Source organism: Centruroides vittatus, unplaced genomic scaffold (genome assembly GCF_030686945.1).
Source record: "Centruroides vittatus isolate TY-2023 unplaced genomic scaffold, ASM3068694v2 contig_882, whole genome shotgun sequence".
NCBI lineage: Eukaryota > Metazoa > Arthropoda > Arachnida > Scorpiones > Buthidae > Centruroides > Centruroides vittatus.
Genome location: NW_027122574.1, coordinates 327,070 through 353,655, shown reverse-complemented (window position 1 = coordinate 353,655; position 26,586 = coordinate 327,070). Strand labels below are relative to the sequence as shown.

General features: G+C 32.4%; 1 protein-coding gene and 1 long non-coding RNA gene across 3 annotated transcripts; one reads left to right on the top strand and one right to left on the bottom strand.

The window, feature by feature from the left end:
- The first annotated feature begins 1,453 nt into the window (after positions 1-1,453).
- LOC136983403 (very long chain fatty acid elongase 6-like) lies at positions 1,454-16,475 on the top strand. 2 transcript variants are annotated; one of them, XM_067280121.1, is made up of 2 exons: positions 1,454-1,600; positions 14,738-16,475. In XM_067280121.1, the coding sequence occupies exon 2, from the start codon at positions 14,762-14,764 to the stop codon at positions 15,599-15,601; it is 840 nt and encodes a 279-aa protein (XP_067136222.1). In that variant the 5' UTR covers positions 1,454-1,600; positions 14,738-14,761; the 3' UTR covers positions 15,602-16,475. The 2 variants fall into 2 exon arrangements, with proteins under 2 accessions (XP_067136222.1, XP_067136221.1); XM_067280120.1 differs by lacking the exon at positions 1,454-1,600 and adding an exon at positions 13,978-14,134.
- A 2,038-nt stretch (positions 16,476-18,513) lies between these two features.
- LOC136983368 (uncharacterized) lies at positions 18,514-19,880 on the bottom strand. The gene is made up of 3 exons (XR_010882038.1): positions 19,837-19,880; positions 18,887-18,959; positions 18,514-18,776 (listed from the first exon to the last, which is right to left on the bottom strand). It is a non-coding gene; the product is annotated as an uncharacterized lncRNA (long non-coding RNA).
- Between the last annotated feature and the right edge of the window lie 6,706 nt (positions 19,881-26,586).

The following is a 26,586-nucleotide window of genomic DNA, read 5'->3' as shown; positions in this document are numbered from 1 at the left end:
TCAGAAATCGCATTATATAACTTGCATGACTTGAATTATTTATTGTTACATAAATTGAAGAACATCAAAGAGGTTAATTCATTCAAACTTAAACTAGACCCAAAAGCTTTCAAAAGTATGTAATTGTTCTGAAAGATTTAGAAAGAAAAAAAAAACACCTACGTAATAGTTGCAATTAGTAACGTAGAACTGGACCGTGGGTGATTTTGCAATAGAAAATACAACACAGCAATACGTAAACATACGTAATCTCCGATGAACGTGTTTTCAAACAGATGTTCATTAACAATGTGATTGGTGGTTTATACATTTATTTTCATTATATTTGTTATAATCTTTTTGAGTGTAAGAATATTTTATTAAATTATAAAAAGTAAATATTTTAGACATTAAAATACTATACTTAAAGTTCCTACTCTAAACTGCAGTTAGATGTAGATGAGTATTTAACGAAAAAACTCGAAAATCGCAATCATTTTTATGATTTTATTAGCATTTCTTCTCGTTTTACTCTTCATCTTTGAGATCGCAATAAAAATTCATTTGAAGAAACACAAAGTTAATTTAATACACAACAATTCTTTATAGTTACGAACTTAAATACATTAACACACTTGATTGAATGAGGGTAAATGTTACCACCCTAGGTATACAAAATGGCGGCTCGTCTTTGACTCCAGCATACAGAAGCGAGGAAACAGTGGGGACGTGTTTTGTAAAACCTAACCTATTCTAATAATTTAGTTGATAATAATTATGGTAATTTATTAGAATAGGTTAGGTTTAGAAAAACGTGCATCCCCACTGTTTCTTCGCTTCTGTATGCTGGAGTCAGAGACGAGCCGCCATTTTGTATACCTAGGGTAACATTTACCTGAATGGAATGTAATCTGGGATCCAATCCAGTTCATCTTCGCATCGTTAGGAATTTCGTTTCAAATACTGTAATTGTTAAAGCACTCTTCCCGATGATCTCAAAATAAATAAACGAAATTTGCTTATATTACGAAATAAAATATGGCACGGCTTCAATATGTTAAGAAAGTTAAAACTCGAGTGACCTTTCATTGAAAAAACCAGGGAGATGAAGGGCAACTTTTAACATTCCGGAATCTTCTAACCGTTTTAATTATTCGGTGTTTTCATAAAAGACAGAAGGTCCAGAATTATGTTAAAAATCTGTTATGCTATGGCTACCGGTTACGTCCATTTTGTTTCTCTCCTCTCTAAGGATGCCACTTTTGTCTTTAAAATTTACAACTTTTAAAAAATAAATTATATTTGTATCTAGAAAAATATATTTAATAAATTATATTCTGTAACACACACTACTAAATAGAATTTAAAATTCTATTTAGTAGTGTGTGTTACAGAATATAATTGCGTGTGTTGTTATTGCCGAATAAACGAATAAAAATGTGTGTTTCTAATGATGTAGAGCGCCACTTGGAGTTTGGCGGCGCGACCGAGCGGTGACTATATCGATGATGTCATAGACACGCTTCGATCGCGGCACCTTTGGTTTCTGTGGAGCTAGTAGTCAGTCGTACTCGTAACGAATCGGGTGTTCCGCCAGGATTCAGTGGCGGATGCCACTCAGGTAAGTTTACTCTTCCTCTTCCCCCTCTTCTAAATTGGGATGCTGGGATAGAAAAAAAATGGCTCACTGCTGTATCTCGGTTAATGTACTGTTTAGAATAAACACGTCTAGTTTATGTTTAGTCTACTTCATATTTCTTTGCTCCTCCTTTAATTGTCTTTTCGATGTATTTTTTCTCCCTTTACAGAGTAGTGGTGCTAGGAAATTTTTTGGCGCAGTTGTAATAATGCTAACGACGTCGCGCCACGCGATTCGGTGTGTTTGACACTTTTGTGACCTTTAACTCCGCATCACATTCTTAAAACACTTGACGGGAAGGCACGAGAGTTTGGTATTTCATTCAATTGTTTCCGTGTTAATTCCACAATTTGTGTGTGGTAAAGTACAGGCGAAAGTGAATTCTTTCGATAGTATCTGAACTGTTTTTAATTTCTATTATTTTGTTATATTCCGCAACTGTTTGCAGTTCTTGTGTTAAGTAACATTACGTAACTGTAAATTAAATTTCGTAATTTTTGTGTCGAACGGGTCAAAATGCGTAGTCGAAGCCTTCGGGTATTGTGGATAAAGTGTTGTTTTACAATCCTATTTTTTCGAAGATGCTTTAGAGTATTAAATCGTTCGATGTTCTATGTTTCTCTACTGTAAACCTATAAAAAAGATCATAAGACGGGTAGTAAAATAGATAATAACACTGTAAACACACTATATCAAGATCACGTGTCTCGCATAAAACACACACGTTCCTGTGAATATTTAAAAATTAATTTTGGAAAGTTATAACCATTTCTGGGCCCGAAACGTTAGTATCTTATAAATTATGTAGCGTGTCCTGTTTCATATTTTACACATTTCTTCATCGATGGCGAAACTTGATACTTAAGCCAATTCTAGATTTATTGATCGAAAAACATGGATTTAGCCGATGTAGAAAAACGGAAATAACAGTTTTACTTTGATTTGTCAGCCATCTTTTTTTTTTAATGGACGATGCGATGCGATGCGTTGCGAATCTCAACGTCTCGTACGTCGAAAGAGTTAGAGGTAGCGTAATCACCGCGTAAGACCACGATCGATAGGTACAAGTGCTTCATGCATTAATTACGCGACGTATTGAAGGATCGATCAATATATAGACACGACGACCGGAAGTGTTCTCGCATCGATTTCCTCCATGATTGTATTTCGACATCAGGATGGTTTAACGTTGTTTACAGCATCGTCTAGTCTATTATCTAAACAGGAAATAGGGTGAGGTTCGATTTGCGACCGTGTCACAAGCAGAAATTTAAGTCCCGTCTCGAATGGCTGCATTTATCATTCCTCTTCAAAAAAAAATGCTATTTTTATTCGCTTCACAATAAATTAGAACCACTTAATTGTTGTTAGTGCGGAGTTTTGCACGGCCATTTCCTTGCATGTTAATTAATCAGCGGGTCGCTCTATTACGGAGTTGACGCGGCGTGCAACAAGATGGCGGAGATCCTGATAGTGCCTTCACCTAGAGTCTTGGAATGTCCTACTTTTATAACTATTAACGCAGATGAGATAATTAATTCAGATTTTCTTTCACGCTCTAACAAACTAATTTCGAAGCCAATGACATTCTGGCCTTTCAATTTATAATTTGAGAATCTCTAAATTATAAACATAATTGTCATATTTCTCGCACTTTTTTTTTCCGTAAACGGTGGCATAACTCTGCTCCACTGTTTGTCTCTCTCGTCGAACAATATAGAAAGTGTGGAATATTTTATGCACCGATTGCAAAACTGTAGACAATTCTAACCTTAGCTATCGAGAAGGTCGATGAAGAGAGAGAGAATTCGATTGAGGTAAAACGCTTGGAGGGAGGATTTATTGATTTCTTTTCGCGTGGGTGGACGAGAATGTAGGACACTTTCAATTAACGAAGCTTCCCACGTCGTTAAAACCAATTAAGCTAAAATTTACTTCATCCAAACAATTCCAAAGAGCCAATTTATATAAACACGTAAGGTAAATAAAGCGATTTTTTTTTTAAAAAAAAAAAAAAAGAAAAGCACTCGCTTTTCATAAAAGGAAATAGCACAGAAATGGAACGAATCGTCATTCTTTCGCCATATTTTAGTAACACGCGAAATTAGATTCTGCCGCCTATCTTTTCAATATGGCGAATGGTAGCCGATGCCAAATACCAAATATTAAATGTTACTTTAGTTAATAATAAATCTTAAAAATCCTTAATTTTTTATTTAATAAAATTTATAGCAGTTAGATTTTATAGATTATTTCGCGACTGACATTTACAAATGTGTTAATTATTATTTTAATTAAGCTGGAAAAAAAATGGAACAATTTGTAGCTTATCGTCGATAACATCTGTGCTGATCTGTGTCTGGAAGTTTGTTTGTTAGTCAAACGGATCGCATTTGTTTCACAATTAGTAAAGGTTCTTTCAGATTTTATCTAGAGTTTGTTTCGTTCCGTTGCCTTAGTTACGTCCTTAAACGGTCACGTGTGACGGAATTCCATTTTTCTTACAAAGTCATTTAATCCGTTCTGGATAATGATAATGTTATGGTTCATCCATATTTCTTGTGTCCCGTCTTCTCATTCGTGGATTTAGAACTTAATTAATTATCTATAAATCCCGATCCGGTTAACACGCGGACGGAATTTTCTGACAAAAATAGACGTTATCGATTTATATAATCGTTAAATGAATATTTTAAGGCGCGCCCGCCATTCGAAAGAGCTAAAGGCATTACTTAAACCGCCCGTTCTTTTTCGGAACGGAAGTAAATTCCGATAAACTCGACAGTTTCAATTATCACGTGAAATTCACGTAAATGAGGTATATAAATCAGTACAGATTAATTAAGGAGGAGGAGGAAGAGGAAGATGCGCCGTACCGGCTGTCCGCCGCCATGTTGATAAGATTGCTGCTCAGTTATTTTTCTCACGGATGAGCGATCCACACAAACTTTACGTAAAACTTGTGTAGATCGTAACTGTATTAAGTATGGTGTGGATGCTTATTGTGGATGGCACGCGATCCGTTTCCCTCCCCCTTCTAACTTTTGGCATCGTTTCTCAATAAAGACGATAGCAAAAAAGTGCTCTCCGTTACACCTGCTCCGCTCTTGTAGATAAATTTGAGCGATTACTTCGAAGAAATCTTCGTCATCAATTCTTAAAGATATCAATAATTGATTTATCATCGCGAATTCGTAGAAAGACCAACATTTTCGTGTTTCTCCTCTGCAGCTGCTTTCTACGGAGCGCCGCGTGGCTCATAGTCGTCGCGCGTAGCCACAACTAGATATATATATATATATATATTTTTTTTTTTTTAAATAAAATTTTTAATATATTATAAAAGAAATTCATCGCCGATTACTTAAAATAGCTTTTATAAATATTATGTATTTCGGGTATTGATCGGGTGCTGATAAATTTAGTCTTTACGCTCGGTCTCCGTCAGTACGCGCGCGTTAAACATGGCGGCGGATCTTAATGTATTTTGATGATTTTAAATACATTGTTATCAATAGTTGTAATCTCTACATTAGTGTAGCGGATGAATTATCGTGTCTGCAGAAATATGTAAATATAAATCGATATAACGGATACGTTTTAAAAATCAAGATGGATGACAAAAGTAGATACACGCGCACGAAATTTCAAATCGGAGTTGTCGAAAAATTCCGACAGAGTCGTAATAATTCTATTTAAAAAAAGAAAAAAAAACAATAGCAATTACATTTTTATTTCAAAAATATTTTATTTAAACACATTAATAAGGCTATAAAAATGCATTTTATAGAGTCAATAGAGAGAATGAGTTTAATAAATGGCGCACGCTATGGTAATTTCAGGTTGTAAAAATGTTGGTAAATAACGTATCGTAAACGTTGATGGCGCCATATTCCAGAGAATTCTTGGAAATTATGAGAAATTCGATAGACAAAATCTTTAATTGTGGCCCTGTCAAAAATCGGAGTTTTTTTTTTTTTAAAAAAAAAAGTTCGCGTGATTTCCGATAAACCAGTTTTAAAAAGAAAAAAAAACGCGCGTATGTATGTAAGTAGGCCAAATATTTCTTGGAAATGAATATTTATGAATAGAGAAAGATATATATTATATTTAGTAAATGATTATAATGAATAGACTATCGCACGATATATTTTTCGTTTTAATTATCCGATTTGAATTCAGAATATAGAAATGACACTTTTTATTTTTTTAAATAGTTTTTGAATATTGCATACGAAATATTGTATAAAATTTCGAAATTTTTAATAATTGTACTCCTTGAATAGATATTTTTTTTTGTAAAACAAACTTGTGACAATAGTCTCGTCTACTAGGACAGTTAATTAGTGTTATACCGCTTCATGTGTATTCATCGCGTGCCACTTTTCCTTCCACTTTTAACCGGATAGGCGGGACTGATGGCGAATTTTACTTTTATCTATAGATTCTTATACTACTTTGAAAAACTTTTAACTTATGATAAATAGTTTGTCTACTTGGTAACGAAGACGAACGTGAAGAGGAAGCAGAAATTTTTATTATCGACTCGAAACATCACTTCTGTTGCCAAAATGCATTACAACCTATTTTATTACTAAAGTGGTTTAACTGCGGATATTTGCTATCGTAAAATATCTATCTATAGAAATATATATATATTTTGGCGATATTTTGGTAAATTTTTGTAATAGAATTCGGCATAAAGAATTTGTTGCTTGCAGCGCTTCCTGTGAATAAAATAAATCGTTACACGCGAAGCGTTAATTTAAAATTATTGACAAATATTTTTTTAGTTAATTTTTAGTCATTTGTAGTTAGTTTTTTTATTTATTTTACTTTATTTTGAATAATTAAAATAAAACTGATAAATAGATAAATGTTTATAAGAAAATAATTAAATGTTTACGGATAAATAATTATGTTAATAAATGTCCGAGAGATGGCAGCACGTAATATTTTTAAAATTTAAAGGAGTGTTTGTCTGTACTGTATGTTGATATTGCATTTTCAAAATTTCTAGAAAAATTGCACTCAATACAAATAAATTATTTTGTATTTTACTCCAGACAAAAATTTTATTATTGGATAGAATTTGTGCTTGGAGGATAAGGAAACTTCATACCTCACGAAAGTTTCCTTATTTACGTCATACATGATCTACAAGTTCTTATATTATTTTGAAGAATTAGAGTACGTATCAAATTGAAAAGTAATTACTTATAAATAAATGTAAAGCTGCAGTTTGCATTTATTCAGTAACTTATATGTCAATAATTTGGTTTAACACAGCCATTATACAATATTGGACGGGGTTGAATGCCCAGGAGGTAGTCAATCACGTGACTATAACTATAGACTAATCTGTTACAGATAAACTGTATAATTCCATAGACACGCATTTGTATTGTTATTTAAACGTATGTGTTTTTGAAGATATACTTAATTAGAATTTGCTTAATTTCTTTAATTCATCTGATTAAGCTGACAAATATAGCTTGTTCGTGTGTCTATGCGTTTAGTTTTATATGATTGTTTTTCTCTCTTACGTATATACATTGCGTGAAGCTATTTTTTTGTATTGTCCCTATGATTTTCAGTATTAAATCCTCATTCTCTTCACCAATTTCATCTTAATTACTCTTTCACAATCTTGAAAGTTAAACTTAGCGAGAAATGGAGTAATAATTTTCATATCTTTAAAATTTTCGTAATGGTTTTTCTTTTTAATTACGTGATTTATTTTAATGCTTATCGGTAGTATTTATCATTATTGACAGTCATAAAAATAAAATTGTTATCGCGATTCATCAGCAGCCAGTGATGCAACTTTCCTATATCTTATAACAATTCATTATTTAGATTCGTTTTAATTACAAATGCTGCTATATATTTTCTTCTGTTTTCCTTATGGGAGAAAAAAACCGTTTTTTTAAGATTTAAAATTTAAATTTTGTCAATTTCATTGTGACGTAATGCGTCAATTAATTGTAATATCGTATTGTATTGTTCTTTCTGACATTTTTTCGTCTTTATTAAATTTAAGTAATAATTTCCTTTTCTGGTTTCGGATTAAAGTGCTATTGTGGAAAAATAATTCGTCAGTTAACGTGTCAAAAATCCAGCCATTTTGTTTTACATACTTCAAACTTTTACTCGCTTCGTTCTTATATGAACTGATTTTTATTTACTCGTAATTACAACGACATTTTAAAAAAGATACAAAAGAATATTTTTTAAAAAGAAATTGATGTCATAGATGTAGTTTAATAATTACACACTCGGTTGCATTGAAAATAATGTTTAATGAATTTCTTAATTATATGAATTATATCTATTTATATAAAGGTTTATTTTGTAAAATTACATTTATCTAGAAGTTTGTATTAAGATTAAAATAGTAATTTAAATATTCTTAAAGGATTTCTTCAATTATCTGTAACTTCCTCCGTGTTTCAAAGTAAATCTACACCAATCTCCATATTGTATTTGCTGGGATGCCAAGGCACGCGTTGTCAATAATGGACGAATATAAATAATAGCGCAAGAAGATTTACTTTTCTTAAGTTTAAAAATACAATTTACTAGTCAAAAATTTCCATATATAAGCATAAAATTGAGGGGAACGTTTTAATGTCTTATAATCGATTCTATTGAGAAAACAATGCCACATTTTGTAAAAGAAATGGAATTTATTTAAATATAATCGACAAAATAATTTGTTTTCTATTATTCTATTGTATTCTTTTCACAATTGGTTGTGTCATCGTTTATCTTTTGTGTATCAGCTTCGACGTCATTACAAAAAGGACAAATGGGAATTAATTATTGGTCTCACGTTGATACAATTAGAAGGAAAAATTGACACTATTGTTGCTTGTACTAGTTAAAAATTTGAAAAAAGTACTAGATTATATCTTTAAAAATTGCGAAAAATTTATTATTATTAATATTTATAAATTTATTATTTTTAAATGCCGTTTTAGCCTAGTTATCACATTACTTTCGCTTTCGTAACGTCACTTCACCATGCTATACGGACTTATGCCTTATATATTACTATACACTATACACACATACATGAAACAATAGATAAGCGAAAACCCGCATCACACAAATATAGTGTTGTTTAACTAATTTATCGATGAATTAAAAATATAATTTGCAAATAAAATAAGTTTCTGTTGTTGGAATTTAGAGGTATACTGAACCAGAGATCACGTGTACAATAAAATATACGGAATTCAAGCAAAACTTAGAGTTTTCATTATATTTCTGTTGATTAATACATATTCGTAAGTAAATCATTATGTATTTTTATCACTCAATAATAGAGTCAAGAATTAACCGAATATTTTACATCGGTTTTATTACACAACGCGCAAACAATTACAAAACACCATCTTCAAAGTAATTTCCTTCTGCAATTTATGTGTTTTTGTCAGTTCTGTTTATAAGTAAATCGTCATACGTTTTTATTAAGAATAGAGTCAAGAATTAACCGATTATTTTACCCCGTTTTATTAAACCACAAAAACATCATTACATTACAAAACACCATTTTCAAAGTAATATGTGTTTCTGTATGCGTACATATTACTTATCAAAGCATTTCTGGTAGCCATTTATGATATAATGAAGGACTCGTGGCAGTGGCTTATTGAAACGGAACAAGATCGGAGGGGTTGGAGAACTTCACTGTTACACCCTTCTCGATCGGATATTCATTGAGCGGGGTATTTTCGTAGCGAAAAACCTACGGGTTTTGTCCCACAACTTCACGCGATCGACTGGAAATTTTAACGTTTTGAAAGTCTAGTGTCCAGGAATGAATTTGATATTTAATGCTGTGTCATTTATTATTCACACTTATACAAATTTAGCCCAATCGCGTTGTTCGTCACGGAGACAGGAAGCGAGGGATGAATCGTGAATATTTGTGGACTTAATTAGGCCTGTACATTCCGCTTAAAATTAAACTTTTTTTAAATTTTTAGAATTTTGCGTGAACTTTATTCTTATTTGTGTATTCCTTAATAATGTAAATTAACATAAAAGTTATTTATAGAAACACTTTTTAAACTAAATACAGCTCTACACATTAACCGAGAGAGACGAAAGTTCTGTACAACCCATACACCATACAAATGAAGTAAAAAAAAAAAAAATATATATATATATATATATATATATATATATAACCCATTGAACGCGTGCCTGTCCGTCGTCCGTCCGTCCGTAACAGTATGCCAAAAACCGGCACTAGAGGCGCCCCTATCGTGTGTCATATTTCAAACATTTAAATTAACAATATAAATTATTATTTAAATTAACACACACTAGGGGCGCCCTAGCGAATGTTACCAGAGAAGGTAAATAAACAAATTAAACTATTTTGAAGTATTTATAGAATGTTTAATAATACTAAATAATGATTTTTAGTTATCACGAAATTTGTAAAGAATGCCCACTAGGGGGCGTCCCGGGCTCCTAGTATACTAGAAAGTGTAGATTTCTGGGTAAATTTCAATTATGTAGACGGACGCTATTAATTATTTATCAAAAGGAAATTCGTACATTAAAATTGCATCGACGACCAAATCGAGAATTTTAAATGTCGATTCGGTTGGAACGGTGCCATATGTAATATATAGATTAATTGGGTTTATATCTCGCTATGAGGTTATATTCGTTCTAAGGTTATTGATCAGTGATCGGTCTCGATGATGGGGATTACTTGGTTATTGGCTTATGAAAATCACAATTCGTTACTTGGAATTACGGGGTTTCTGAACTAAATGGCAAATTTGCATAAAACTTTCAAATTTATTTCTAAAATTAACTAGACAACTTGTTAAGCCATCTTTATACATTCTTTGAGAAAGAATTTAGTGTAGTTTTCTATAAAGTATGGGAAAAGTTAATGGAGTTACACCGGAGGACGACGCCATATTGTATCAGTAGACGACGTAGAGGTTTAGTGTAGATAACGTTTTAAAAATCTAGTTTAAAAATAATATTAATGGTGAATACATTTAATTTATTTTTTTATACTTAAGAAGCAGATCGTGAGAAGTATTTTTTCTTTTGTAACTATATTTTCTAGTTATAGTTTTTCTAAGTAACTAGTAAGAGAGTATTAGGCCAACAGGTGAGTTTTCTATTATTCTAACGTAATTAAGGTAAATGCGCTGCGAAAATAGCACGTTTTACGCGAATTTATGATAAAAATGAAAGCAATAATAATAATTTATAAACTCGAGTTACCAGTTTTCGAAGTTTTCACACTTAAACTGTTCCGCTTTCTTCGCGTTAATGGCGCATCGCGAAGGCGCGCGTCAGTAACGACGAAATGAGGTTGTTTATATTTAGCTTAATTGCTTTGTCTATAATCACAACGATCGTCACTCACCTCAGTTTATTAAATACTTGGTTATAAATTTATTTTAGTTGTTTTATTTTGGTCCGGTCAAGGAGCTTGGAGATTTATATCTTCAAGGATAGCGAGTCCGATACGCTCCGCGCCTTTCTTTTCCTTGACTTTACGAAGTAGACATCACTTTCTCTTCTCGCATCACCCTTCTTATTTTAAAGTTTTCTCTTTACATCCCCCCTCTTTAGTGTTTTATCCATTTGTTAATATTAATCTTTACACGTCTCTGGACTCTTCCAAATGCCAGTTCGTTCGCGCCACCCATTAAACAAATGTTTGATTTCTGAGAGGTGTAAACGAAGGCCACACACTTCTACAATAAAAACGAGAATATGACAAGAAATCGGTTTGTTTTTGCTCTTATTGGATTAATTATACAGGTCGAAAAGAAGTGGTTTTGCCAGAATTTTATCTTTAGACAAATCCAGAAAAAATTCCTCCACCAATTCCTTCTGCATTATAATTTTTCCTGGAAACATTTCGAAAGGAAAAAAAACAAATTATCAACGATACTTCTCTTTTCGACACTTTTTATTTTATTAATTACGTCCTTGAAATACTGTATCTGTACTGTACGTCTCAATTTTTGAAAATGTTTTCCTCATTTCCTACAATTGTAATTTTATAGCTCTCCTAGGCCTCTTAGTGTTTACGCCCTCGTATTTTTTCCCACCATTTTAAGCAATTTTGAAAGAATTCTCTCTCTTTCTAACTGGCATACTAACTTGTAGGTAGAATGCTGTCTATACTAAGAAGTACAGGGGATGTTAATACAGGGTCTTCTCCATATTTTGCGGCATTAATCAAGTAGGTGCCTTTCTAAGGCCTTCTAAGTGTGGGGCCTTGCGCTAATGTACAGATTGCAGGCCGGCACTGATGAGATTCTAACATGGAGTATTGCAAAAACTTTAGACAGGCGAATAGGTATGAACGACCGTTGCGGAACAAAATTTTGACACGCTATTATTACGCGTGCCAACTTTTCAAAATTTATAGTTCGTCTAGACTCGTACGGAAATGCGACAATATGAGGTTTCTCTGTAATTAAAAAAATGCTATGCGGTCCGTGACCCAGTTTTTTTGGCTCAGAATCGATATTCAGTCCTCTTCCATTACGAGATCGATTTCAATCTCACTTTCCGTGGAACCAGTTTCACAAAATTACAGCTGTGCTACCGCTGTTGACCGGTTATCAAATTTTTGTTAACACCGCCGACTCTCACGACAGATCGTTGAATTTCGAGAAAATAATCACCATTGCTGCAGAAATCCTTAAATAAATAGAACCGCGCGGTGATAGGAATTGATGTCCTTGTGTTCGAGTCAACAGGGACGAGCAACACCGAAATTATTGAAAGTTGTATTAAAGAAAGTAAAGATATTAAGCAATGGGATAATATTGCCTTTTATTACCAAATTCGAAGTGCTTTCATTCACATTTATTGTGAAGTTGCAATTGCTAGATATTTGCTTGTCGAGTTGTCATCGTGTGTTTGTTTACGTGTTCATTTAACAATATAAATACATTATATTTTCAAACTATAATATTGCATTAATTTAAATGAAATGAAATCTCAATGTCTATTGACATCTTTTTTAATTCGGTATTAGTCAATGTTGTGAAACAATATTTATAACAATAGATGGTATTTGTGCATATTTTAATGTACGATATCCTCTTTTTAGTGATGGAAGAAATCAAACCCGGATTTTCTTGAGAGAAGTATGATTCATTTATACAGTCACTCTGAATAGTCTTATATTATACAATGTATTTAAAAGATAAACACTAGCATCTATAATTCATCTTTTAATGTCCTGTAATTTTTGTGTCTCGAGCATAAACAAACAAAACCATAAACGTGATCGGTATGATTGATATAAATATTAAATAATAGTGTTGCGAGCATCTCAATTTCCTCTATATTCTATATACATAATGAAATAGTTATACAGAATTTTCAAAAACTAAAATAACTCTACACTAAGTGTGTCTGAATAACCGTGTTCTATATCTTAAACGTACGATAAAACATTCCGGATATTACTAACCTGTCTACTGTTCTTTCGACACTATTTGAAGGTTGACGACCTTATCTATTTCTACACCATTAAGAAAATAATAATGAACATAACGTGTTTTCAACGAAAAATTCGTTATTAAAATCCTAAATGGTCTTATCTTTTGCGTATTTTTGGCATAATTTCGATTTGTGGTGTACCTCGTCTGTTGCGAATAACGGACAATTGATAAATGGATTTCTCTCGCAGTCGTTCTAGGAAGGTGAACGAACCGAAACGATCTTTACCACAACGGACATGCTACGTGCGCGTGCACTATCCTTGACACAAAACTTTCGCCTTCCTTAGCCCCAGGCGAATGTCTAAGGTCGAAGAATGGACACCTCACGGGCAACCTAGGCCTACTTTCTATTTCTGTGTGTAGATAATGCCTGGGGAATTTACCAACTTCACGGATCTCACAGGTGCTTCCGCTTTGTTTCTACTGTAGTTCCCTTTGATCGAAAAAAGTCCCACTATCTACCAAATTTATCGATTCCAAAAATGGCTAAAAGCCTTTAACTTTTACGTTTGAAACAATTGGTAGTTAGAAACTGAATAAAACTGCAAAATTTACAGGATTTTTGAGCTAAAAGTTAGCATTACGTAGCACACGACGTGAGGGAAGTTTAAGAATAAAGAAGAATAGGAGGGCATTCGTATAGATTCTGTAAGAATTCCCCCACCGGTATAAAATTCGATTACGAAATGTGGCATTATATAAAAAAGAATCGTAAACGTGCTTGGAAAACTTACGAAACAATCATTTTTATTTCCGAAAAATATTAAATTTATCCGACTGAAAATAGTCTGGTTGGTTGCGGGGGATAGATGTCGTAGGTAAACGTCATTTGGACGACATTTGCCATCCGACCAATCGGTTGGTGGTATGCATTTAGCGCGAGAGGACAAACTGACGTCGATTATGAATTTCGTAAGGTCAACAATGTCGAATTAAAACTGTGCGCGGATAATGCATGCGCCAGTTTCGCGACAATCGGACGAACGACTCTCCTCTCCGTGAGGTAAGTGCTCTTTTTAACCAACGATGCTACGCGTCAAAGTAACTGTACTCCTGGATAGTTGTAGTTAAAGTAGGCACTGTCTGTGAGAAACGAGAATTAATTGTTAATTAGAAGTGTTAGTATTAATACGGATTGACGAATATTCGTACCTATCGCTTTTGGATAAGGTACAACGAGAGTTTTGTGTGTGTAACCTTATTGCGTGACGTCTACTCGTCTACACAATAAAATCTTTGCACAGGATCGATTCGATCTACTTCGATCGTAGTGTTAGGAGAAAGAAGCCAATTATAGTCCTTATCGATCAGTACGTTATAAGGTTAAATCTGAGTTCATAAGGTTATTTGTTTGTTCCGGAAGTAGCGGTGAATTCGAGTCGAAGTGTGTATAAATACGATTGTAATCGTCGTAGCGAAGTGAAGGTACCGATCTGTCAAATGAAATTACTACTTTGCTTAATAATTACAAGTTTGTTTTATAAATAAGTTGCCGTTTCACGTTTGTTTTGAAATTCGAGTTGATTTTCGTTGTGACACGCTTTACGAGCCACGCAATAGGAAGAAGTCGGCGATAAAAAGTAATTATTTTTTCTTTCTTTTGCAGATTTCGAATAATTTTACGGTTGAAATGGAGGCGATAGTAAACAATTCTTCGTCTACGCTGTCTACCATTCCTCATTATTCTATAGTCTTTAATTTTGAGAATGAATTCGACCAACAAGTGAAAAAGGAATGGATGAAGAACTATTGGCAATTATCTCTCTATTCTGTGAGTGTCTACATGATTTTTATCTTTGCCGGACGAGCTTATATGAAAAGTCGTCCACCCTTCGACCTCAGACGAATTTTGACCGTGTGGAACATAGTCTTGGCCGTGTTCAGCATTATGGGAACTCTGAGAACTATGCCCGAGTTTTTACACGTCATCAGAGAATTCGGACTCACCTTTTCCGTCTGCAATCCTACGTTTATGCAACATACTAAAGTCTCCGGTTTTTGGGCTTGGATGTTTACTTTGTCGAAGATTTCTGAACTGGGTGACACCGTCTTCATTGTCTTGAGAAAGCAAAAATTGATCTTCCTCCACTGGTACCATCACATTACCGTTTTGCTCTTCGTTTGGTACACTTATACCGAATACTTGGGACCGGCTCGCTGGTTTATGGTGATGAATTACTTCGTCCATTCCTTCATGTATTCCTACTACGCATTGAGAGCCTTGAGAATTTCCGTTCCGAAATTCGTGGCTCAGGCAATAACCACAGTTCAAATCATCCAGATGTTTGCTGGATGTTTTGTTTGTTTCTGGGCCTATCGGACCAAATTGCGCGGAGAATTCTGCCAGATCTCCATGAGGAGCTCTCATCTGGCCATATTGATGTACGTCTCCTACTTGGTCCTATTCAGCAGGTTCTTTTATAACTCGTACCTGAAGCCGAAGCAAGATAGAATGAAGAAACTCGAATAGAAACGACTGAAAATGTCCGTTTTCCTCTTTTATTTTTTCGATTTTTTGCGGTTCATCCGTCCACCTACTGATACATAATGAAAAAATTTATCGCGCTTTCGCCATATTGGATGAATTGTTAACTCGTCAATTATTGCCTTGGTCAATGATTTGCGATGTTGCTACTCGAGGGACCAAATGTTCTTGCCAGACGAGAGTGTATATTTTTTTAAACGTTAAGTCATCTCCAACGAGATAATTGTTTTTACGCATAAAAGAATGCCTACTTATCGTTGTTGGTTTTAATTGGTTATATTTTGTTATCCCCGGGAGGAATATGTTATAACTTTATTGTACTGTACATAACTTAAAAGCGTAAAAAGCTGTACGATAATGTATAAATATGTAAATTGCTACAAGTTGCCCATTTAATTTGAGCTCAAAATATATCTACGACATCAAACCGTATTGGGGAAAAATATTGCAAAGGCGACCAATCGGGCCAAAGCACAATTTAAATCGATCAATCAAATGCGCGATTCGATTGGTCTTTTTCGTTTAAAGCTAGACTATTGGACGCTGTGTGTGTGTGAGAGAGAGAGAGTCACGTCGTCATCGGCTACTGTTTCGTCATACCTTATTACCGGAAACTATTTTCACTTATTTAGGACTGTTTTAGATTTCAGAAAATGTTTAAAAAATATTAGCGATTTAATTCTAATATTCTAATCAAGTACATTTCAGAAAATAGCCGAAAACAAGAGTCTAGTTTAAAGTAGGCAACGTTACAAATATTTAATTTTACTTCCATATTTTGTGATATTTTATATTAATAAATAAAGTTGTAGAGAATTTTCAAGTATAATTTTTATTATTTAATTACGAATTATTATTATTATTATTATTAATAAAGAATTTTCAAATAAATACTGTGTTCTTCCTTTATAGTGTTGCCATCTGGTGACTTAAATTTGACATTTTGTGAAAATATAAATTTAAATTATTACTTATGGTGATAAAATCAGATTTTTAAGTGTAAGATATTTTATTTTTAACTCAAAATATTAAAAATTAAAATTAATACTAAATATAATCAACGTATAGAGTTAATTCATTCATAAATTATAAAGTAATTCGATCTAAAATTAGGCGATTAGACCACCATCTAGTGCTAATATTAATAACTACATAAAAGGTTAATTTTATTATTGTGGAACTGATTCTTCACTCATGGCGGAAATGTCCATTAATATGTAATCTAAAATTTGCCTCGATTAAAAAAAATAGCCCTACTCTATAACTCACAAGTTTAAATTTCTTCTTAATTTTTTTTTATTTTTATAATCATGCTTCATGTTGTTAAATTGGCTTTACTTTCATCACAAATTACACATACTTTTCACAACATAAAGTTGAGGTAAATTTAGAATTTTCTTTCAAAATCGTGACGTCTTAAACGCTGGTTTTGACCGCAACATTTCATCATCTCTCTTCTTTATGCACGATCTAGTATTTAAGATAAATTATTGCTTTGTTCGAATAATACTAATCTTCGCGGCACCCACGTAGCCATGAAAAGCGAGCTGCTTTTAATAATAACATAGAGATGTGGAAAAACTGCACGAATAATTTTTTATTGGACTTTTTACTCGTTAGTCTTGAATTGGAGTGGTATATTCATCCGTTGTTTGAAGTGTCATTAGCAGCATCTTCGTCATCATCCAGTTGATGAGTATCTTCCTTTCTCCGTGACTTGCAGGGATTTTTATTAAAAATTATTTTGTTTATTAAAATCTCTTAAAATTAGGAGGATTGTTTTATTTATTAAAATTTTCTTTATATGACCACCCTTCCAATATTCCGATCCATAATGCCGTGTGTTTCTCAAAGATTTTCGTATATTTCCATTGTGCTTCGAATACGATATTTTATCTCTACTAAAACTCTAAATGTACTTTGTTTTCCTTTAAAAAAAAATGTTAAAAAACATATAAAACATTCATTTGCCCGTGAAATGTGTAGCCGTAGCGTTTAATTTATTATTGCAGGCGAAAGCCACATAGGTTTTTAAGCTCAATATGACCAAAAACCTCCGGTAATATGGCGGGCAATTTGCAATGAAAGAGTAGTGTATAACTCCTGTATCTTTTGCCAAAAATGTCTGAAATTTTGCAGGGTGGTTTGTGTATTAAGGGAATTAACGCTATTAAATTTTGGTAATTTAAGGCCGAAGGGGTAAGAAGATGGGTCACGTTTCATATCTCGAGTTGGTCGGACTTAATGAAGATTCAATGAAGATTTAATGCTCGTTATTAGCATTTGCAATTGTTTTTAAAATAAAACTCATCTCTATCCTGAAAATTAAGCTTTTTGCCATTTTATAATAATTAGTAACATAAAAAAGTTTTTCAAATAAAATCTCATAATAGTTGGCACCATACAAAATTTTAAAGTTGGTCGGGAAAGTTACGCAACTCGATGCTGTTTTTTTTTAATCCTTTAATTCCATAATCAATTTTTTTATGACTAGATTCAGACCATAATTATTATTTTCTTTGTTTGTTTATTTAAAACTTTCGGGCTTTTATAAATCAATAAAATTAAAATCTTTATTTTTAAAGTGTACAGAACTTAAGTCAGTTTTTGACATTATAAAGCTTTCCCAGAGTTCTGTCCTTATAATAAAAAACAGAAAAAACTTCGGTTTTCTAATAAAATTTTGAAATCATATTTGTCCCGGTTATCGAATAACCGAATGACTCGGTTGCCGAACAAGCTACTCGGCAAGAGTCGACTACAGAATAAAGAGATACAGACTGTAAACTTCCGATACTTTTTATATTAAATTTGTATATTATCACAATTATAAAAACAGTAAATCAGTATTTTTTGTGTATACTTTTATTTGTGGTGTACTCTTATTATGATATTTGTAAAATGAGAAGTTAAAAATAAAGAATAATAATTAATAAAAATTCTTAAATATTAATTAATTTATTTTATCAATACTTTTATATTAGTAAAAAACATATTTAAAATGGAACAAATTATTCTTGCTATTTGTTAAAACAAGTGCATTGCGTATTTAAAGGCCCAGCACAATATCCTCTTTTGTAGCCATTGTTTACGCAATAATGGTCACATTCAATGGAAATGAAAGGGCAACCTTTATCTGTTGTTATGTTGTTAGATAACGCTAAAAAATAATTTTAAATTCAAATTCAATTAGGAATGCAAAGAATAAAATAGAATTATTTATAATAAATTTCTAGAATTTAAAATAAAATTACAAAAATGTTTATTTACCTTGTGTAGAGAAGGCGAAGGCTAACAAAAAAATAATAATAATACTCTTCATGATATTCTCTTCTTTTCAAGTCTGAAAAATAAATTGAAATTTATTAAGGAGATTTTAAGGCAATTAGTCTCTAAGATATCCTTATTAATATCCACATACGAGTAATTATAAGTTCGAAAATTCATCCTTTATTGTTTGTAGTGTATGGTGAACTTATGGAAAGTGTAAAATGTGTTAGAAAGTTTCCTCGCCAATTGGATTTGTTCGAACGTATTCAAATGTTTACGAAAAATAGGAATGGCATTTGGCACATTTAATAAGAAAATCTAGCAACGAGTTGCTTAACTTTCCCAGCAAAATTTGATGGTGCCATCTGTTACAATATTTTATTTAAAAACTTTTTATATTTTTAACTATTATACAATGGAAAAAACTTACTTTTGAGATGAGTTTAAAAAAAAAAAGTCTGACCCTACTCGAGATATGACACGATCCCCTTTATCTCCCCACCTTCCTCGACCTTTAACCATCAAAATTTAATAGCATCATTCCCTCAATACACAAACCTCCCTGTAAAATTTCGACAAAAAGCACAGAAATTATTAAATTTCAAACAGGACGTTATCCTATGGGCAAAACCGGAAATTGCCTGGAACCACCATTAAAAGCTGGGTCCAAACTAATCTTTTATAAAATCATTACTATTTAGGTCATATCTGGGTCTCTAAATTGCTGGTGTGACACAGGCGAAGAGTGCACTGGGGCAGTGCAGAACTTAACCTGCCAGAAGTTACGTTGAGGGCAGAGGAAGATTCCCCAAAAATTTCCTCAAAGAAAAATATTTGAAGCCAACATTAAACACGTGACTTCTAATTAAAATTTTCCTGAGACCCATGAAACTATAACGCGCCACTACAGTAATTAAAATTTAAACATTTAATAATTAATAAATAATTACCTTTCCAGTAATACTTTTAAAACCCTTTAATCGTCTGTTCTTTCTTCAAATAAGAATAAAGTATGGAAAATTTACGAATCGTAAATCTTTTTATACTTTCATTTATAATTTTCTTGCAAATCACAGTGAAGTTGAAAAAACAATTTTGGGAAATTGTAAACCCCATGTGTTGTAAAAATTATTTTGCAATATTGTTATTTTCAACATAACTATTAAATAATTTCGATTTATGAAAGTTTCCCACATGTTAAATAATTTAATTTTCATATGAAAATTAATAAAAAGCTATACTTTTACACACTTTATTTACACAGAACAAAACAAGTGTCGCAGGATCTTTTGTCGGGATCCAAACTAAGGTTGGATACCAATGAAATTTCCCCGCATCGGGATTGCACGTGATTACAGAACAAAAAAAAAAAAAAAACGTTTCGCGCGTAACAAAAGTAACCCGAAATTAATAGAAAGGTTGAGCCGTAAGTACAAACGTTAAACTTGTACGGCAAGCAGAAGTACACGGCGTTCTAAGTTCAAGTAAAAGACGTTGCGGCGCTCGTTCGCAACATCACGTGACTCGGTGAACGTCGCGCATTGACTCACGGGAAATTTGTTGAAAAAATGACTGGCGTCTATTTTTTACCACGAGATGTCGCAACTTCGTGACGTGAAGAAGCCGGACTAGCATAATTCTACGACGTCACCGAATCACGTGACGGAACGCCATCGGTGTAAATACACCACGGTCAGAATTAATTTATCACAAACAAAATTTGCTACTGTTCGTTTGTCGAACGGCAAATTTGTCTTTTGTCTAATATTCAATGTTTATATTGTAGCTTTAAAAGATGAATATTGTTCATTATTTTTAGCAAAATATTTAAAATTATACAGTATATAATAAAAGTTATTCTACAGAATATGTAAACTTTCCTTCTTAAATTCTTTTAATCCCAAGATTTTCCCACTGAATTTTCAGTCTCTTACTCGAAATTTTTGCTTTCTTTTGTATTATTTAATAAAATTATTCATTGCTTTTTAGAAATATTTTAAACGTTTTATATTAGAAAATTTGCAATATTTTATTTCACAATTAACGTTTATCTTTGAAATGTTCCACAAAACCAAACTCAATTTTCGTTATTGAATGTTTTCCTTTTGTAGGTACTGTACATTTCTGAATTGAGTGTAGTCGTAATCCCATGTGCCAGAGACACACGAGTACAATTTATAAATTCCATGATTTTTTAGACAGTACCACGCAGTTAACTTTAGTTGGTTCTTAACTCCTCTGTGGTTTTCCATTCGTAGAAATCTGTCAAATACAGTACATAATATTTTTATTTACTACTGAATGAGCTGTTAATATTCACGAAAACAATTGTTTTAAGGTATATTAATTAAATACAGCATTTTTAAAATTTCAGAACAGAATTTACTTGCCCTTCATATTTTTGAATTCCAACTTCACCATTTCGCAGGCAAATCCACGCACGGGTACAGTACTTTCTCCAAATGTTCTCATAATCGAAGGAAAGTAGAAAATCCTTCGGAACGTGAAGTCTCGCGACAGAATATAGACTTTTCCTCCACCGGGATTTGCTACGTTTTAATCTTACATGCTTATTAGTAAGATTTCCCTTTGAGGAAAAATGCTTATCGCAATAACAACAAGTATTTTCTGATATATCCAATGCCATATTCTCCATAACGATTTCTTAGCAACGTAGCGGAAATACTTCAAAACCAATTATCGATGATAAAGTATGGTTTTAAAGCTAAAATATCGACAAAAAATTCCAAGCACACCGTACAGTACGAAGTATACGCTACGTCAACATCACGAAACAATCGGCATCTCGTGGCAAAAACCAGAACTACGGCTACGGAATCGTTCTGTAATTAGACGCCAGTAAAAATGGCGGATACATTTAACACCGAGAGTTACCAGCGAAGGTAAATAAACAAATTAAGCTGTTTAAAAGTATTTATAGGATATTTACAAACACTAAATGATTATTTTTAATTCTCCTACCGTACGATCGGACTACCTCATACTTTTGTCGAGGGAAATAGTGGCTTATGTAAATTCGAAAGCAGCTCGGAAAATTAATTTTTAGAAAATTTACAAACGTATTACGCTGTCGATGGTTGAAGGTGCCGTAGAAGAATAAACCTACCATAAGATAAGCTATTATGAAGGCAAATATATGTGAATTGTACAGGCACTTCGCATCACTCGCTAAAAAATTGAATAATTAAATAGTTTCTGGATTAAAATGGTCTGTTTCTTTTCAATATTATTCGTAAATGCTTAAATAATCATTATTTTAATAAAATATGTCATAATTTTAACCACAAACACAAAAAAATGAAGAAGTTTAAGCCAATCGTCTACTCACTATGCTAGACGTAGCCAACGCCATTATCGACCGTATAGAATTGCCAGAAGGCGGCGCTCATCCGTCCGCCGTTTACGTTTTGAGCTGAATACGTGCGCCTTAACCCCTCTAATATTACCTTAAAACTACTACACAATCCTTTCACTACACAAGTAGGCGTTATTGAAACTGCTAAGTCTATAGCAAAACTTCTTCAAGAAGAAACATCGAAAATTGAAGAAGAGATTTTAGATTTGCAAAATGACATTATATTAAAATCTCACGATGCGAATGAAGACTTTTCGAATTTAGTTGATTATAAAATGTATAATCTTTTGAAAAAAGGTGTCTTCAAAATCAAATCCTATTCCACATATTTGTACAAATGTTTATTTTCCACCACGAATATTATAAAATCAAAAATCAAATCTCAACATACTAATGCCAACCTTGAAGATTATTTACGATTGGGATTATCATCTCACACTCCCAACTTTGAGAAATTAGCAAATGAAATGCAATGCCAAAAATCTTACTAATTCGGCTTTTATAATAAATATATAATATGTTATAGTAAATATATGTTACAAAATGTTATAATAAAGGATATAATATTTTATTTAATTATTTACTTTTTAATCTGATTTTCGCCCGCCACTATTTTTTGCAATTTCAAATATCGACAATGACATTTCAAATAGGGGTGGTTACAATGGACTGACTCACTTTTTGAATGGAGAAATTGTCAAAATATAAATAAATTTTGTTTATTCATCCCTGTAATCGGTTTTTGTAATTTTTTGTTGGAATTGCGAATTGTTTTTGTTTTTTGAGTTTATGGTTTGTAAAGAATTGTGTATGGTTTTTTAATTTATAAAAAGTTGTTTTTTTTTCTTTGTAAGAAAGAAAAAAATCAACTTTTAACCGTTAAATAATATAGTTTATAAGTACACATTATTCTAACTGTTGCTTAATTGATGTAGTTTATTTGGTACAATAAAGTACATAGTAATTCAGTTAAGTGTATTATTTACGAATTTTTCCTGTGGATTACGTTGAATTGTTCATAAATGTCAAATATGTAACTTTGTTTTGTTTTTAATGAAATTTTATATAAAATCGTTCTTTAGTTTTTTCTGTTTTGCATGAGCAGTGTTAAATCCAAGAGAATACCGGGAGATTCCTCCCAAAAAATTTCCCAAAGAAAAATATCTGATACACGTCTGTACAGTACATGTATTCCTAATTCAAATTTGTCTGAACACCGTGAAGTAATTATCTCGAATATCAATGCTAATTTAAAAATAAGCGTTTAAGTCACATCTTAACAACGGATTGACCGAACCACACGCATATTCCCCGACATATTCGCAACGGACCGCATTGCAGAGCGCGTTATGCAATTCTTACTAATAAAAACCAATAAACCAATGCTTATTTAGTGAAATAATTACAGATATAAAAATTTTATTTGAATTTAGATGTTGAACGCGTGTAATTACTGTATAAACTGATAGGTAGAGCCACGTATAGATATATTGTATTAGTTGAAAATCATAATTGCTGTGTTTGCTGTTTACATGAAATTGCTATAAAAAATTGGTGAATTAGTGGAATGTTTCTGCTTCTGACTTGCAGAATTTTTTGCACGTTTACTGATTTCTGATGAAAATATGAGTTTTCAGGAAACGTGTTCAGGGAAATCGTATTATACAGTTAATTCGAGATTGCTAGTAGTGTTTGTATATTGTACTATTAATACATACAACGACAGCACCCTTCATACTTGTCATTTAAATATAATAATAACTATGACACGAATTTTATTCTGCATGATAATTTTAAAAAAATTATTAGCTACAGTTATTTACATTTCAATCCTTGAATAATTCAAAAGACAAGTAATTAATTAATGTAATTTGAAATTTAAAAACACCCCGCATCAAGCCACTTGTAAAGAATAGAACTAGACGTTGCTCGGTGGTATCGCTATCACATCTATAGCCGAAAGCTTGAAGAACTTTTCCTAACTCAAAACTGTTCGCATGATTACACCTTGGTTTGTCCCGGACTCGAAACCGGAACCACAGAGCAAGTAGGCTGACGACTTAACTGGCCATCGTATAGAGAATAAACTCATGGCTTACAACTCCATAAAATATTAATATTAAATAATATATAATAAAATTTAAAGTAATCTTATAGAAATCGAGACGATCTATTCAGGAAAATGAATTTGAATTAATTACTATAGCAGGCATGGACAAATGCGGCTGTTTTTGAGTTACATGCGGCTCTTGCTGAAAGTGCTATCCTACCCAGCCTTACCATACCATCCGCCATGACAATACAGAACTGTGGCTCCCATGCATTTTGCAAAACCTACATTTCGGCTTCCACTGAACTCTTGCTTGCCCACCTCTGTACTTTGTTTACTGTACTGCATTTATACACTTATCATAGAAGAATATTTTATACGTAAGTGTCAAATACTACGCAGCATTAAATAATTTTGTGTGTTGAACCAGATTTCAGCACTTATCAGGAAGTTAAGATGTTAGATTATTATTCATTCAAATTATTATAAAATCGATGAAATCGCAAAATAAGTAGCAATGAACTTGGTTGGCATTAATCGCCTGGCTTCTGTGAGAAGCCCTGTGGTGGTTATTTTCGTGGCATTTTTCCTGAAATTTTTCAAAAAATTTCAAAAAATTTAAGTTCTCCAATCTTTTCGAACTGCAAAAAATGCAATAAATAACATTTTTATTGCGCGCCGAGTTTACTCAGAAAAAAATTTCAAAAAGTGCTGGCTTCTAACAAGCTTCCACGCGACTATGCGCAGTAGTAAAAAATCGGGAAAAAAACGAGTTCGCGATAATCGCTATCGTCGATCGCGACCATCGCGAGCATCTTTTTCGCTATCAATTCTCTTCTCTCAACAATTTTATTTTTTTCACTAAAAAGATTCATTTTAGCCTGATTTTGAACCGAGATATCGAGATTCATTACTAAACTCAGCGATGTCTTATTATACTCTGCGAGAAATCGCGTTTGTCCGCGCGAGAAATAACAGCGACAAAAATTTTCAAAATTAATATCTTTAATACAAATTGCTCTAATTGTACAGTTTTTTTTTCTTGCGTAAAAATTTCATATAGGTATTGTTGCAAATGCATTGTTTTGGTGAAATTTTGAGAATATTTTTAGTTATAAATAGATGAATTTACGCATTTGACATCATGTTGTAAATTGCAGAATTTTCGATGGTCCACACATTATTTTTTTGATTGCTTCATTTCATGCACAGAAAACATTTATATCTATACTATCAACAAAGAATCTTGATGGATTGAATAATATTTTGAGCGATGTCAAGTTTTATATTAGATGATCGAGTTAAGCCTAACACACGACTACATCATATTCAAAATTAAAAATAAAATTCATGTTTAGAAATATAAAGAAAATATCTGTTAAATCTTAAATACAACATTCATATGAGTAAAACAAAATAAAAACTTTGTCAATTGGTCAATTTACAAGTCAGAAAGAAGCATTTGAAAATAGGGTCATAAAACAATCAACGTTTATTGACTTTCGCGATAGGGGGTATAGCGAGGTATATTGACAAATTTTTTCGCAGTAGTACGAAATTTTTACTGACTTCACTTGAAAGTGTCATATTTCTTCCCCATTTACAAACAAACCCGATTGCGATCGGTAAAACTTGAGAAAAATTACAGCGAGTTGAAATTTGATATGTTTATTTTTTGCGTTTTACGTATTAAATTACATTAAATTCGACACAAATAAAGCATTTGTGTCAATAAGAAAATATTTTATATTGTTTAAAAGTAGAAAAAATAAAGAAAACAAAGATGTAATAATAATTTTTGAAGGGAAGCCAAAAATTTTACAATTTAAAGACAAAAAATGGATTCTGTTAGACGCCGCGCGATAAGGGGGGCATAATCACGTGACTATAGAAGGGTTAATTAAAGTGTAAATAGTAAATTTCATAACAATAAAATTCCATACTTTTATTACTATTTTTAATTCATGAATTGTTAATTAAAAAAAAAACTTTCTCAATAGTGAAATTGTGTGCATTTTTTGAAATGCCAACTGTTTCCTATATTCGTGTGATGAAATTTTTCTTTTTATTTGGTTCTACATTATAAAATATGTGTAAATGGTTCATTGCAGGACACGCAAGGGTACATCACTGTTGCAATAGGAAGAGATTGGATGTTCGAATAGGTTTATGTTAGCGGGTAACAGTATTTGATATTTTCTATTAAATTGAATCATTTGCATGTCCGTATCACTTCTAACGTAAACCTAACCACACATTTCAATCACTCTCGCA